The sequence below is a fragment of the Plecotus auritus genome, assembly GCF_963455305.1.
Source record: "Plecotus auritus genome assembly, chromosome: 3".
Classification (NCBI taxonomy): domain Eukaryota; kingdom Metazoa; phylum Chordata; class Mammalia; order Chiroptera; family Vespertilionidae; genus Plecotus; species Plecotus auritus.
The window spans coordinates 170,044,271-170,060,792 of NC_137772.1; the positions used below are offsets into that span (position 1 = coordinate 170,044,271).

Sequence of the window (16,522 nt, forward strand, 5' to 3'; positions counted from 1 at the left end):
TTTTTTTTTTTTAAAGAGAGAGAGTAGAGAGAATATTTCACTCTAGGGCATTTGCCTCCTGCACATGCCCTAGAGTGAAACATTTTTGCAAACCCTGAAAAGAATACCAAAATGAATTGGAGCGTGTCCTGGATAATCCAAGGAGTATTGACCCCAGGAATCCCCTGCATTCCCAGGCAATTTTTAAAAGACACTTTCCTTTGCAGATTCCAATGGCCCATTTGTTAGTTCTGTGCCCACTGGCTTGACCCTCTCCAACAGTGTCCTATGTCTTGACCCAGAGCACAGCAGCCATCCTGGCCTTGATCCTCTTCTACCTGACGCTGCTTCAGATGGCTGCAACCCAGCTGGTCAACCAGGTTAGCAGCAGCTCCCCTCCCTGAATAGGGTAGCACTAGGTAGGTAATGAGTTGTATGGCTGATAAGACTTTAAGGAAGTCTTTAAGCTCCCCCACAGGCATGGCTCAGGGCTTGAGTGTCGACCTATGAACCAGAAGGTCATTGTTTGATTCCCGGTCAGGGCACATGCCCAGGTGACAGCTTCGATTCCCAGTGTGGGGTGTGCAGGAGGCAGTCGATCAATGATACTCTCTCATCATTGATGTTTCTAGCTCTCTCTCCCTCCAGCTTCCTTTCTGAAATGAATAAAAGTATATTTTTTTAAAAAGACTTTAAGGAACAAAAAAGGGAGCACCCCTGCTCTGTGCATCCTCTCATTGAGCCAATATCATGCAAATAGACCCATGAGGTTTTGTTCAGCAATTCAGGAATTTGGGTGACTTGCTGCAGACCCTTTGCTTAAAGCTTCTTTGGTGGATGGATCATGGGGCCTGAGGACTGTGGGAGGATGTATGTGTCCTCCCACCCCTTGTCCTAGTCTCCTCTGGTGAGCAAGAGGATCACTTAGACCAAGCTCTGAGTATGGAGTTTTTCTCTACTCTCCAGCTGGTACTCACCATGTTTGCTGTGTCTTCCCCACAACGTAGGGGGTTAGAGGGGGAAGGCGGCCTGGTGGTGGGTCTCTCAGTGACTGCTGGAGCACCAGCATGGGTAAGAACCCCACCCATACCAAACAGGGGGCTTGGGGAAGGCTGGATTCTACTCCTCAAGGGAGAGACAGTTGTTTTTTGTGTTTGTGTTTTAAGAAGCTAGATTAATAGAAAACCTTGAGTGTGCTAATTATATCTAAATCAATGCAAAAACTCAAGTGAGTTTTTGAGAGTTCATCTCTGGTTTTCAAGTTTGGCATTCCACTGAGTGGAGAGGCTGGTGTGAAAGGAAATGGGCTGGCGTTCAGTCCTCCAGAGGGAGGTTTAATGAGGAATAAAGGAGAGAGGTTGGTAGCATCAAATAAGGAAATGTAATAATTTTTAGATATGTTTGTAGTTATTGAAGAGAGAGAGGAAGGGAGAGGAAGAGAGAGATAGAACCATCAATGAGAGAAACATCTATCGGCTGCTTCCTGCACACCCCCTACTGAAGATCGGGCCCGAAACCCAGCGTGTGCCTTGACCGTGTTGAACTGGCGACCTTTTGGTGCATGGGATGATTCTCAACCAATTGAGCCACAGCAGCTAGGGCAGAAATCTAACCATTTGTTTGGTGTCTATAAAGGAACCAAATTAGCTGCTCTTTGCCCTCTATCTCTTTTTTTTTTTTTTTTAATAGATTTTATTGATTTTTCACAGACAGGAAGGTAGAGGGATAAAGAGTTAGAAACATCAGCTGCCTCCTGCACACCTCCCACTGGGGATGCGCCCGCAACCAAGGTACATGCCCCTGACCGGAATCGAACCCAGGACCCTTGAGTCCGCAGGCCGATGCTCTATCCACTGAACCAAACCAGTTAGGGCTCTTTTTTTTTTTTTTTTTAAATATATTTTATTGATATTTTACAGAGAGGAAGGGAGAGGGATAGAGAGCTAGAAACATCGATGAGAGAGAAACATCGATCAGCTGCCTCCTGCACACCTCCCACTGGGGATGTGCCCGCAACCAAGGTACATGCCCTTGACTGGAATCGAACCTGGGACCTTTTAGTCCCCAGGCTGACGCTCTATCCACTGAGCCAAACCAGTCAGGGCCTCTGTCTCCTATTATAAGAGGTTACAGAGTTAGTGGTTAGGTATAATCCCTTCCTGGGAATAAAACCCTCGTCGAATGGCTCCAATTTATTAAGTGCTTTATTCTGTGTTAGGCACTATACTAGGCCTTTACCTCCATTATCTTTATTGTTTTTTAATCCTCACCCGAGGATATATTTTTATTCATTTTGAGAGAGAGAGAGAGAAACATTGACGTGAAAGAAACATTGATCAGTTGCCTCCCACACATGCCCCCACTGTGCAGCGAACCCACAACCTTTTGGTGTACAGGACAACACCTCAACCAACTGAGCCACTCAGCCAGGGCTACTTACATTGTCTTATTTGATAAGATGAAGCCCAGAGAGCTTACATTAATTTATTCAATAAATGTGTCAAGCATGGGTTTGCAGTGGTGAACAAATCAGACACATCGCTACTTCCCTGGAGTTTATATTTAGTGGGTATAGCTTCCTCACCTAGAAAGTGGTAAAGCCAAGATTTGTGTTGTTGCTGCTGTTCTTAATGGATTTCAAGTGTACAGAATAGTTCTTTGTTTATGATATCCTCTCCTCGTTGGCCTATATATGGCTCACACTTGGTTTCTTTTTAAGATAATACTGACTCATCATTATTAACCATCCACCCACAAGTAAAACTAGAACCTTGATAGTCACAGAAATCAACACACACGCACACATATATGTTTTCTTTTTTGTGTAGTTTCATCTCATTTATAGTATTCTGAGAAGCATATTTTCATTTAGATGTTTTTTAACTTTACAAAAAGGTTATCATGCCATGCATAGTCTGCTGGCACTATTATTTGTTTGGTATTTTATTGCTAAGATTCATCCCTATTATTGAGTGTTACTGTGGGGTTCACTCATTTTGACTGCTGAATAATTTCCATTGTGTAAATATACCACTGTTTACTCATCTATTCTCCTGTCAATGGGCACTTGGGTTACTTCAAGTGTTTTGCTGTTGTGAACAGTGCTGCTCTGTGGATGTCTCCTGGTGGAGGTATAGAAAGGTTACTCTTGGGTATATAAGTGAGCAGTGAAATTCCCGAGTCAGAAAGCATGTGTTTGTTTACAAGAGGTTGCTATACTGTGTTCCAAATGGTTATCCCAATTCACAATCCCACCAGCAGTCATAACTAGTTCTGCCCCATATCTAAACCAAAGTATCTGTTGCTAAAGTCTTTGCTCTTAATACCATGTGTACTACCTCTCTCGTATCCAGGGGTCCTTATTTATTTGTTTGTTTATTTATTATTTTTATTGATTTCAGAGAGGAATGGAGAGTGAGAGAAAGATAGAAACCTCAATGAGAGAGGATCATTGATCGGCAGCCTCCTGTATGGTCCTTACTGGGGATCGAGCCCGCAACCTGGGAATGTGCCCTGACTGGGAATTGAACCGTGACCTCCTGGTTCATAGGTCGACACTCAACCACTGAGCCACACCAGCAAGGCCAGGGTCCTTTTTTAGACGCAACACGAACCCTGTTCACTCTCTGGGTTCAGCAGTGATGACTGGCATCTGGGAGCATCACTGGGCAAAGGGTTACAGGGCTTGAAGTCAGGAGATCGGTGAAGCTCATAAAAGATGAGACTCCAAGACACTCTGATAGGTTGTTCCTCTTCCATGAAATTGGAAGTTCCAGTTCCCTTGGGTGCCTTCTAACCTGTTCTCAGCAACTTCCACCTTTGTTGTAACCCTGCCTGTCCATCCCCAAGCTGGATATAGGAGGAGGAGAGGAGCAAAGGCCTGATCTGTGTTCCTCCTCTCTCCCCACAGGTGTACTGGATGGGACCCATGCTCAGCACCAATATTGCAGGCCTAGCCTTCAAAGTTTTGTTCTCCTCTGGTGCTTCAGGAGAAAAGCTTGTGGCCTCTATGACTTGCTACAATGTGGAGATAGTGAAGCATACTAGTGTTCTCATTTTGCCTTCACCACCACACAACCCCCACTTCTAGGTTCCAAGACCCTCACCAAGCTCGAGCACAACTAGACCTCTTTCTTCAAGCTTCCCTTCTCCATCCTGTCCTTTCCTCTCTTTTGACTAGCCTGTTTCCCTATGTATCCCCACCCCTTCCTTTCCCAAAGAATCCAAGTTTAGGACTCCAGTGTCCTGATCACAGCCATATTAGGAGGCATTAAACCCTACCATTGCTTCATAGCCATGACTGTTTCTTTCCTTTCTGTACCTCCTGCTAGGCCTTGTGAGTCAGGGAAGGTGAAGTGAAAGCTGATTCTGGGATTTAACCCTTTCCTCTCCCCAGTCCTCCAACCTCACTTCCAACCTATCCATGGAAGATAGCTTCTTCCCCCTGTCTGTCTCTGTGCTTGAAAGGCAGGCTGAGGGTTGGGAAAGGAAGGTGCTGGCATGGGTTGGGGGTAGGGAACCCAGGCTCTGAGAAAGCCAGACACAGCAGAACTATTCTTGTCCCAGAGCTGCAGGGTGCACAGATTCCAGCCCAAACCAGCCAATAGAAGAAGGCCCTCTAATCCCAGAGAACTAAAGAATTCTTTTTCAGTTATCCAACATCCCTGCTGCACCCCAATCCTGACCCCCACCCTCACCCTTACTCCTGGCTGACTCAGAGGAGTCTGGAAGCCCCCAGGAGCACATTCTCATACTCCGTGAAGTGAACTCAGCTTGCCTGCCCTTCCAAGCAGAGTTGATCAATGTTCTAATATAGATGTCAATCAGGACTATGAACCCCAACTTTGACATGAAAATAAAGGGATCTTCCCCCCATTCTTGGTCCTTTTCTTTCAGAGCCTCTCCAGCCCTGACCCTACTGCCACCTTTACACCCATGGCTCTGCTCACCTCCCAGTTGAGGAGGGAGAGGAAAGCCCAGCAGCTATATCAGAGGCATGAGAGTGGGCCAGCCCTCTGCAGCTATGAAAGGGTTAAGAGGCTGGGCCAGCTACTTCAGCCTGCCCCTCCCAGGGATTCAGAGTCCTCTATAAAGGGGACTCTCCACCCAAATCAGGCCAAGGAGGTATCAGGGACCCAGGCATTGTACCTATCCCCTCTGCCATGTGGGAGCTGCAGACAGCCTCCTTCTGGAGGGCCATATTTGCTGAGTTCTTTGCCACCCTCTTCTATGTCTTCTTCGGGCTGGGGGCCTCACTGCGTTGGGGCCCTGGACCCCTGCATGTCTTGCAGGTGGCTCTGGCCTTTGGCCTGGCCCTGGCTACGCTAGTGCAGGCTGTGGGCCACATCAGTGGAGCCCATGTCAATCCTGCAGTCACTTTTGCCTTCCTTGTGGGCTCCCAGATGTCCCTGCTCCGTGCCTTCTGCTATATGGCAGCCCAACTCCTGGGAGCTGTGGTGGGGGCTGCCATGCTGTACAGTGTTACCCCACCTGCTGTCCGCGGAAACCTAGCACTTAACACGGTAATGATCAGCTGAGTGGGGCTGAGGGAACCTGGGGCCTTGATTCCCTGCCTGGTACAGGTGGATCCGTACCCCAGGGATCTGGGACATGGTGTGTGTGAGAGTGTGTGTGTTTCAGGGTGGGGAGGATCATCAGGTGCTTTGGAGGGATAAGAGTCTAGAGCCCTGGACTGTGAATCAAGGAACCTGAGTTCCCGTCCCAGCTTTCCTTCCAATTCCTTGCAGGTTCCTGAGGACTTACTTTACCTATGGGACCTCAGTTTCTGCATCCATAAAACCGGGTGCAATTACTTCCAATGTTAGGAGAAATTAGAAAACAATAGTTACTATCATCTTTCATCTCTAGGAAACTGATGCCATCAAAGGAAGGATGGTGGGTCCTGCCTGGGAAATCTTGAGGAGGTAATGCTGTGACAGCCCTAATGAACCTCCTCTCTTCTTCCTTTGCCTAGTTGCACCCTGGGGTGAGTGTGGGCCAGGCCACCGCAGTGGAGATCTTCCTGACGCTGCAGCTCGTGCTCTGCATCTTTGCCACATACGATGAGAGGCGGAATGGCCGCCTGGGCTCCGTGGCCCTGGCCGTTGGCTTTTCCCTCACCCTGGGGCACCTCTTTGGGGTAAGTAGGAGAGGGAAGCAACTACTCATTTAAGGATTCCAGGGCCCCGAAACCTTTCTCACCTAACTATCAAACATGAACATTACTCACCTCCCTCTGTATCAGTCAGCCCAGAGGAATCAATCCTTCTTATTACTCTCCCTTGTGACTGCCGTAACTGGTCTTTCTTGAACCCAAGGTAGAAATGCATGCATTGTGGGTATTTGTGGGCTTAGCTGATGGATCCATAGTCTATCCCCAGATGGGGCATCAGTGCCTTCACTCCACTGTGGGACTCCCTGCTTGCGGCTAGAGGCAGGTGCCAGCCCTCAGGGATATGTGAGCTGCGGGGAGAGAAGCTGGGTAGAGTGGGGCAAGTGTCTCAGTTACAACTGTGTCTTTTGCAGATGTATTATACTGGTGCAGGCATGAACCCTGCCCGCTCCTTTGCTCCTGCCATTCTCACCAGAAACTTCACCAACCACTGGGTGAGTGAGGGGAGAGGAGCAAGATGCGGAAGCCCTCCTGGATGGGTGCAGATTGCAGGTTCCAGGTTTGGCTCCTGCTCTCCATCTGGGTGTGCTGACTGCTCTACCAGCACTCAGCTAAACGGGCTGTCACAGAGTCTGGGATGCCTGTGTGGGCAGGATTCATTATTTTGCCAGAAAGAGAGGCTCTTGCTCATATTGTTCCTTCACTGGTTAGTTAGGGAATTTTACTAAGTACCCATTGTATTCCAAAACTAGCACTGTCAGGACAGACAACTGAACAGGAAGACAAACATTCCTACTCTCAGAGGTCAGGATATGCCTGAGCACAAATGGGCCTGGGCCTCATCCCAGTTCTAGCACTTTGCTAGCCTTGTGGGTGACCATGGCAAGAACACAATCCTTCTGCACCTCCATTTCCTTACTATAAAACAAGGTGTTATGAAAAGTAAGTGTGAAAGTTATAGCACAGAATCTGGTATGGAATAAGTCCTCAGTAAAAATGGATTGTTTGTGTTGTTTGGCCATATGACAGACAAAACCTGAAAATAATTCAAAAACGTTTTCAGGCTGCTCACTTTCTGTCTCACAGCTTCACTAATAAATTCTTTCACTTTAACCTCTAATAATTTTTTTCAAAGCTGTACACCCATTTTCACAGCCACATTATTCACAATAACCAGAAGTAGAAGCAACCCAAGTGTCCCTCACAGATGAATGAATGAATAAACAAAATGTAGTGTATACATATAATGGCATAGTATTCACCCTTACAAGAGAAGGAAATCCTGTTTATGCTGCAACGTGGATGAACCTTGAGGACATTATGCTTAATGAAATAAGCCAGTTACAAAAAGACAAATACTTTATAATTCCACCCATATGTGGTATTTACAGTAGTAGAATTCATTGAAATAAAGCAAATTGATAGTTGACAGGGGCTAGGGAGAGAGGAAATGGGGAGTTGTTGTTTAATGGAGGTAGAGTTTCAATTTTGCAAGATGAAAAGTTCTGGGGATTGGTTGCACAACAATGTGAATATACTTAATGTTACTGAACTGCACACTTAGAAGTGGTTAAGGGCCCTAGATCAGTTGGTTAGAGTGTCATCCAAATACGCCAAGGTTGTGAGTTTGATCCCTGGTGAGGGCACATACAAGAAGCAACAAATAATGCATAAATAAGTGGAGCAACAAATCAATGTCTTTCTCTCTCTGTCTCTGAAATCAAGTTATTTTTAAAAATAAATTTAAAAAAAAAGAAATGGTTAAGATGGTAAATTTTGTTATGTGGGCATTTTGTCACAATTTAAAAAATTTTCAAAGTAATATGCAAACTAGCACCAACGAATAACAACATAGAGAATATACATGTGTTAAGAAGGTATGGGATAAAGGAATAATTTTATGAGTCAGAAAAGAAATGGTGAATTTTGAAGTGCAGACAGTGGAACAGTTTAGAGTTTAAAAACACACAAACAGCCCTAGCCAGTTTGGCTCAGTGGCTAGAGCATCGGCCCGCGGACTGAATGGTCCCAGATTCAGTTCAGGTTAAGGGCACAGATCCCTTGGTTGCAGTATTGCACGCTTGATCCTTGGGCCCCCTCGGGGTGCATGCGGAAGGCAACCAATGATGTGTCTCTCTCACACTGACTTTTTTCTCTCTGTCTCTCCCCTTCCCTTCCACTCTCTCTAAAAATCAATGGAAACATATCCTTGAGTGAGGATTAACAAAAACAAACAAACACTGACTTCTCTTTAAATAGTGCCCAAGTATGTACCCAAGTACATCTGTTTTTTAAAAAATATATATATTTTATTGATTTTTTACAGAGAGGAAGGGAGCGGGATAGAGAGTTAGAAACATCAATGAGAGAGAAACATCTATCAGCTGCCTCCTGCACACCCCCTTCTGGGGATATGCCCGCAACCAAGGTACATGCCCTTGACAGGAATCTAACCTGGGACCCTTCAGTCTGCAGGCCGACGCTCTATCCACTGAGCCAAACCAGTTAGGATAGTACATCTGTTTTCTACCTGTGGAGTTGAGAAAGGAGCAGCCTTGCTCTTGGTCCTCTCCCCAAGCCTGATTATTCCTTTCCTCTTCCTACAGGTATACTGGGTGGGCCCAATCATCGGAGGGGGCCTGGGCAGTCTCCTCTACGACTTTCTCCTCTTCCCCCGGCTCAAGAGTGTTTCCGAGAGACTGTCTGTTCTCAAGGGCACCAGGCCCAGGGACTCCAATGCACAACCAGAGGGCACAGGGGAACCTGTTGAATTGAAGACCCAGGCCCTGTAAAAGCTCCAGCTGAACAGAGGGAGTAGGAAGCTTCTGAGTTTATGTGGAGGGGCTAAGACACCCCTGGATGAAGAAAGAGGCTGTGGGGAGGGCCATGTACTTCTTTATTTTTTAATTTATGTGTGAGTTGTTGTTTTTTTGCCTTTTGCTGTGTGAAATCTTTCAAGTTGCATTCATGAGCTGGTCGGTGCAAACTTCCCTTCCTCCCCATCCACCTCTCTTTGCCGTTGTGTGTGCTTGATTGTGTGTGTATGAATGTGAGTGAACGTGGCTGTGTTTTGGGGCACGGCGGCAGGAGAAGTAGGGAAGGGAAAAGAGGTATCATCCTATACCTTCCTCTCAGTGTGATGAGCACAGGAAGCCAAGACTTTAAGTTTCTGGTCATGCCAATCAAGTATAAGGTTCTAGGTTTCTGAGAGAGCCGGGAAGCAGGGAGTACTCCTCAGAGGAGGCAGGTGGAGAGAAGTGGAGGACACAAGGCATTCCAGAGGTTGGGAGAAGGGGCAGGGCAGGAAGAGAGGAAATGGAGTTATGAGCCCCAGTTCAGGATGCAATTGTACCAGATAGCTGTGGGGAAGTTAAAGGGAGAGTGTAGCCAGGTTACCTCAGGGATGCTTGCCCCAGGACCTTGGGTGGGGCAGTAGCTCTGAGAAAAGTGAACACTGAGTTAGAGCCGTTCTGTTAAGCCACATAAACCTGTCTACATCCACTGGCTGTGCTTTGTGTTATTCTGGCATGATGGATCTCTTTGGAGACCCTGGGCAAGCGAGCTCACCAACCAGGCCCAAGGCGTGGGAGCCTACAATCTAGATAAATTAAATAATTTAACTATTCTACTTGCCTTACCCAGCGGGGCCTCAGGGCAGATGGTACTTAAGCCCCAGGAGAGGTCCTAGTCAGAAACTGGACCAGCTAATGCCTGGAGCAAGGCATCGGTGGAAGGGCGGTGAAGGAGGGAGAGGCTTTGACCCTCAGTTTTTTGTTTTTCTTTCTTTCCCCAAGGCCACCCTCAGAGTTATAATTTAGAGCAGATCAATAGACTCTTCAAATGGCCTTTCTGCTTTTATCACTAGTTTTATAGTCTTCTTTATTTCCCTTTTTGTGTGCATCTTCTCACTTTTCTCTCAATTGTACTTTCATCTTCATCAAATCTCTTCTAACATCTCTCATATACCAGAAATTAATTCATTCTATTCAAATGGTTAATAATTCAGGAGATAATTAGTTGTGTGAGCCTTACCTTTGTTGTTGGCAAAATACACTCATCTCAGCTGAGGCCAGAAGAGACCCTCAACTGACCAATGAATATTTATTGCTGATTTTCTTTTAGGCGCCTCCTACATACTTCGCTAGCTTTAAACCTATACCTCCAGCAAGACAGACACCCGAGCCCCGCAAAAGACCCCTCTTCCCAGTAACTCAATTCTGCTCTTCTTCCCAAATAAAGCCCAACTTTTCTAACTAGCCATATAAGACTTTGGAATAATCCACTTGCCTAGGAGAAGGGGAAGAATGTTTGTAAATTTACATCTAATCGGACTTTGATTCCTGTTATCTTAATTCAGCAGAAAATTAATTGCGTTGTGACTTTAGGTGCAACGTAGAGGATCGATTCAGATAAAACTACTTGTACTCCCTTCCCTTTTCCTTACTTTGTCATCAGGCCCCACCCCCGGTTGCTAGGGTCCCTTGGACCAGCCCAGCCCGGCCAGCCCCGCCCCGTGCCGCACGCCGGCGGAGATTGGTCCCACCGAGCTAGGTGGCGGGAAAGACTGGCCGAGGGCCGCTGGCTCCCCGGGGATCCCGAGGACCGGTAGGGAGCCGGTGAGTGAATATGTGGGTTAGAGGGATTTATGAGAACTGCGTCCCTGCGAAGCTACGGGGCACTCCGGGAGGTGCTAAGTCCCCTTTCCCGCCACCGGATTTAAAGGCAAAGGGCGGGGCGCGCACGCTTTAGGTGCGCACGCGCAGCCTCCCACCCTGCGTCCTAGGTTGATGCCAAGGCGTTTCCCACTCGCCGGGGACGCTCCTTCATTCTCCCCGCGCCACTCTGCACAGCCTGGTCCTCGTGGGTGGGTGGGGAGGTGGGGGGGTGCGGGGGGGGACTGGGATGGGATGGGGCTTGGAACCCCGAAGGTAGAACAGAGGTTCCTGGGCATTTCCACTTCGGAACGCCCTATCTAGTTCAGACCCGAAAAACAGGTGTGCAGCTTGGTGGTGAGCGAGAGCGGAATTCAGAGGTCGTTTGACTTATATCTTGGTTTTTATAGAATGGATTTCTTATTCCCTCCCCTGCTTTCCCTTGGGTGTAAAACTTAAGGAGGGTATATACTGCCTCTGCGTGTGTTTGTTAACTAGGCGCCAGCCACTAATTAAGCTCCTTCCTTTGAGTCTCTCAGTTCTTTACTCTGCCTTTCATGCTGCCACGAGTTATCTTCATAAAAAGTCAATCTGGCCATTTCAGATTAAATTTAAAACTCCTCTTAGGCCACCCACAGCCTGGCTTCCATTCTTAGGTGGGTGTCCATGGCTTTTCGCAGTGTGGCCCTGACCCTGACCCTGACCCTCTAAGCCTCATTTTCCAAAGCTCCCTAATATGTTTCCTGTCTCATGCACTTGACTCCCAGCCACGTGGGAAGGGTGTGCCTGCATTGTGCCCTTTCATGCCTTGGTACCTATGCTGCTGCTGTTCCTTCTACTTGAAGTTCTGACCACTTCTCTGCCAAGTGAACTTCTCTTTCAGGACTGAGCTCAGTCATCCCTCTGAAAACCTCTATTCCCAGCACTTCCAGGCCAAAGTAGTCACATCTTTGTGTCCTTTAAGTACTGTACCTCTGATACAACTCAGTAAAATGTTCCTGAGCTCCTAACATGTACCTTGCACTGTACAGTGTGCTCAGTGCCAGGTGGACAGAGAGATGAATAGGATAGAGTTCCTGCCTTTAAGGAACTCACAGTCTGGAAGGAAAAACACATGTAAATGAGTCCTCTGCAGTTACAGTGTGACAAAGAAGTCTGCCTTGGCTTCCTTACTCCTCACTCCAAACTCTTGAGTAAGCTCATCTACTTCCAAACTTCACACACTATCCTGATACATCCTGATACTTCCACAACTTCAGCCCTAACCTTTCCTTCTGCACCGTTGAGACTTGTCTACTTGGGTTCAGATGAGGAACCATATATTGAGCATCTACATTGTGCTGAACTCAAGGAGTTTATATTATAGTGCAGTTGTTAAGGGGGATCGAGTTAGAATCACCTGATGAGCATTTTTATTTTTTTATTATTTTTTTAAAATATATTTTATTGATTTTTTACAGAGAGGAAGGAAGAGTGATAGAGAGCTAGAAACATTAATGAGAGAGAAACATCGATCAGCTGCCTCTTGCACACCTCCTACTGGGGATGTGCCCGCAACCAAGTCACGTGCCCTTGACCGGAATCGAACCTGGGACCCTTCAGTCCGCAGGCTGATGCTCTATCCACTGAGCCAAACCGGTTTTGGCTGATGAGCATTTTTAAAACACTCTTATCCAAGCCTCTCTGCCCCCATAAATTTTGATTCAGAAACTAAACTCTGCAAATTCAAAGGAGACTAAGAAGCAGTTCCTGCTCTTAGGGCATCTAAGGCTAATGGAGGGAGACAGACATTTTAACAATAATCTGTTTAAGCGTTCTGTACAACATGAGCTGATGCCATGATGCAACTCTATTAAGTGGCACAAAAGAAGATGTCCATTCTATCTGGAGAAGTCAGGACAGGGTGCCATTTGGGCAGAGTCTTAAAAGATGAGTGAATAGACTCCAGGGCCAGACAGAGGAATGACTTGAGAGAGAAGCTTAAAAGTAGGTAGATCATGAAGGACTTCGTATTGTAAGCATCAGCAGCCACTGAAATTTTGTTTTGTAGAGTAGTGCATGTTAATGGTAGACATGCACTACTGTTTGAAAGGTAAATATTTCTTCTGCAGACTCCCCACCCCCAGTCTTTCCAGAGACAATCACTCTGAAGTTTTTTAGGTATCCATTGGAGGATTTTAGGCAAGGTGGTTATATGGCCAAATCTGGTAACCATATTGTGGGTAGACTGAAGAGAACAAGACTGGAGGCAGAGAAAGAGGTTAGGAAGCAGTTGAATAATCTAAGCAAGAGATACTCAGGACCTGAAGTAAGGCAGGTCCGACGGTCTTAGCTCAGGTCCTGAGTATGGGGATGGACAGAGGTCGGATAGGAGAATTTAAGGAAGAATTGGCCTGAGTCAGTGACCTGAGGTATCTGGGATAACTCCTAGGTTTCTTCTGTGAATAACTGAGTAGACAGTGTCAGCCGCTGAAGGATCCAAACATATGTGGAGACAAATTTGGGGCGGGGGGGTGGCTGTTCAATTTTGGATATGCTGAGTGTGAGATATACACAGGATGTACAGGTAGACAGTGCTATTCATTAGTGGGATTGTCACCATGAGAGCTCAGGGGTAAGAGATACAGATTTGCTTGCTAATGGTTCAGAGATGGTAGTAGAAGATGTGGGAGAGGGTGAGTTTGCGAAAAGAAGCTGTGTAAAGTGAGGAAAAGGACTATAAAGGTGCAGACCTGTGGGACACCAGCTCTTGAGGAGCAGCCAGTATGGGGTCAAAGAAAGGTGTATGTTTTTTAAGATACGTTTTTATTGATTTCAGAGAGATAGAAACATCAATGCTGAGACAAAAATCATCAGTTGACTCATCTGCCTCCTGCACTCCACTAGGGATCGAGCCTGTAACCTGGGCATGTGCTCTGACTGGGAATTGAACTGTAACCTCCTGGTTCATAGTTCAGCGCTCAACCACTGAGCTACACTGGCTGGGCAGAAAGGTTTTGTTTTATGTTAAGTTTTTTCTCCCTAAGATAGAAGATCTCTGAGCAACTCATGGGGATGGGGTCAATATAAAGAGAAGATTGGTAACAAATGAGAAATGAGGAGCAACCAACTAAGGGACAGAATAGTGATTATCAGTCATGCAAATGGAGGGCTTAGATTAGAAGCAAAGAAGTCGGGGTGGGCATTTGAAATACGTATTATGTTTTTAGGCTTAGGTGGAGAGAGTTGAGAGAGGTCATGTCTGATGACCTCAGTTGTTCCTAAGAGGAAGAGAGTAGGGAGACCAGGTAAGAGGTGTCGGAAGCAGTGGAGTAAAGGGGCTTGAGGATAATGGTGAAAGTTAGAAACAGCTGTTCTTTGGGAAAAAGAAGAGTGGAACAGGAACACTAAAATGATTTGCTGGGCCAGGCTGAGGGCCCTGCCCAGGTTGGAAACTATGGGTTTGGTGTGTATGGTTTTCTTCAGCAAATCAGTGTCAACAGTTGAGTCTAGGAATCTAGAAAGCATATGGTTGCATTTATCTGAGGTTGGAATCTATTGCAGGGTGAGTGCAGTGAAAAAAAAAAAAGCAGATTGAGACCACAGAGAGTGATACAATAGTAGAAAATGTGACCCTGCTTTGTCCGGCCCCAATTTGATCATTTTGTTTTTCAGCTCAGAAATCTTTAGTGACTCCCTCGTTTATGTTCTAAATCCTTGACTTGATAGACAAAGACAAGGTTTTCCCATAAAGCAGGTTCAAGCTTCCCTTTCTGTTGCTCTCCTGTTTGACCCTTCTGCTCATATAGCAGCTCTCTCTCTCATCTTTTGCTCTGGCAGTTCTCTGCCTAAATTCACCTCCTCCCAGCTTCCTAGAATGAATCCTGTGCAGTCTTCAAAAGTCCATTTCTAATCACAGTTCCTCTGACAAAATCTCCTTGGCCACTGTATCCTGAAAAGAGCCCTCATTTTTCAGAATTTCTTTTTCAATATCACTTATTGACAGCCTGCACCAAGTCTTTTACATCGTATCTTCTGTGTTATGTGGGGTTTATTCTGCAGTTAAGTTTTCAGCACCACCGTTGCACTTGCACAACATGACCTTTTGCCTAGAAGGCTCTTCCGTAAGCATTTAGTGACTGGCCATCGAGTCAGTAGATGAAGAGGAAATTAATATTGAGAGCTCTTCCTTTGTGTTCACCACTCAGTAAAGTGCTGGATATTAGTGCTTCTGAAGCTATATTGATGAAGGATCAGGTAGGGTTCCCTTCCCCCAAGTTGTTGCAGATCAGTACTTTTCCCCTCCAGCTTTATAGAGATATAATTGACATATAAAGTACTTTTATAAAATACTAGAACTGTTACTAGAAAAATTAAATTACTAGAAAAACTGTTCTAGCTTTCTGTATGAAAAAAAAATGCAGAAATATAGGCTTTATTATTAGATTCAACAAACACCAACTCTGTTAAATTACTGAGTTGTTAAATGTTCTAAATGCTTATGCTTTGTTTTCGTACTTGCTGCAGACTGCTAGTAGTGCCTGGACCAGCAATAGTGTGCAGACCATACTTGAAGTAGCACTGCTTGCCATGATCTCATTTAAACTTCCCCATTTATTTTCTCAGCATACTGATAAGGAAACTGAGGTTTAGGTTAAGCCATGTGCTCAAGATTACCAACTCAGTACTGGACAGAACTGAAAATTCAAAGGTCATTCTGTTACCAGAAGGGGAGCAGGCCCAGAGGGAGTCTGCCTCAGGCTGGCCAGCAGTGTGTGGGTTCTTGACTTCCTGCAGGAAAGATTTCACGTGAGTCAGGTGATTTTAGAGGATGTTTGTTAAGGCTGGGGACAGTGAAACAAGGGCCTAGGCTAGCAGAAGCAATAGGAGACAGCCTAGGTGGGGCTGCTTTGGCTCTAGAAACGTTATGGGAAAGAAGTGAGCCAAGGCAGGGCTGCTGTCGGCTCACTGGAGAGTCGGAGAAATGGGGGCCTTGAGGACAGGTTCAGGAGTTAGCCTGGCAGGAGCTGCCGCTATACATTGCTCCATGGTTACAAGTCTCATGGGGATCCTTAGAGTTTAGAAGAAAGGAAATTCACTCAAAGAGGAGATTCGAGTGGGTGTACTCCAAAGGAGGGCACTCGCTGGCTTCTTTGTCTTGAGGGGTTTTATCTGCTTTCCAAAGGTGGAGGTTTTAGGGCAGGCTTCAGGGGAGATCTCAATGGAATATTCATCGTCTTTTCCAGGTGTGCCCCTTCAGGGTCGTGGTCTCCACTAACTGGTCAGTGCCAGGCCAGGTGGTCATTACTCACTGCAGCTGGTCCTATCTGGTTTTGCTGCTTTTCTGGACCTGGAGCTGAAATACAACTGAGGCTACCCTGTCCAGGTAGCTCAGATGGTTGGAGCGTCGTCCTGTACACCAAAAGACTGTGGGTTCGATTCCCAGTCAGGGCACATATGTAGGTTGCAGGTTGGATCCCCCAGTCAGGTGCATGTGGGAGGCTACAGATCGATGTTTCTCTCTCACATCACTGTTTCTCCCTCTCCCTCTCCCCCTCTCACTAAAAATCAATAAAAAAGTATCCTTGGGTGAAGACAAAAGAAAAATACAACTGAGGCCTAGATGGCCTAGATCAGTGGTCGGCAAACTCATTAGTCAACAGAGCCAAATATCAACAGTACGGCGATTGAAATTTCTTTTGAGACCCAAATTTTTTAAAACTTAAACTTCTTCTAACGCCACTTCTTCAAAATAGACTAGCCCAGGCCGTGGTATTTTGTGGAAGAGCCACACTCAAGG

General features: G+C 46.2%; 1 protein-coding gene across 1 annotated transcript; it reads left to right on the forward strand.

Moving 5' to 3' along the window:
- Positions 1-5,141: 5,141 nt before the first annotated feature.
- On the forward strand, positions 5,142-8,883 carry MIP (major intrinsic protein of lens fiber; the record flags this gene model as incomplete). Its single annotated transcript, XM_080660780.1, has 4 exons — positions 5,142-5,501; positions 5,954-6,118; positions 6,505-6,585; positions 8,698-8,883. 4 exons carry the CDS (start codon positions 5,142-5,144, stop codon positions 8,881-8,883), a joined length of 792 nt encoding a protein of 263 aa, XP_080516906.1.
- Positions 8,884-16,522: the final 7,639 nt, after the last annotated feature.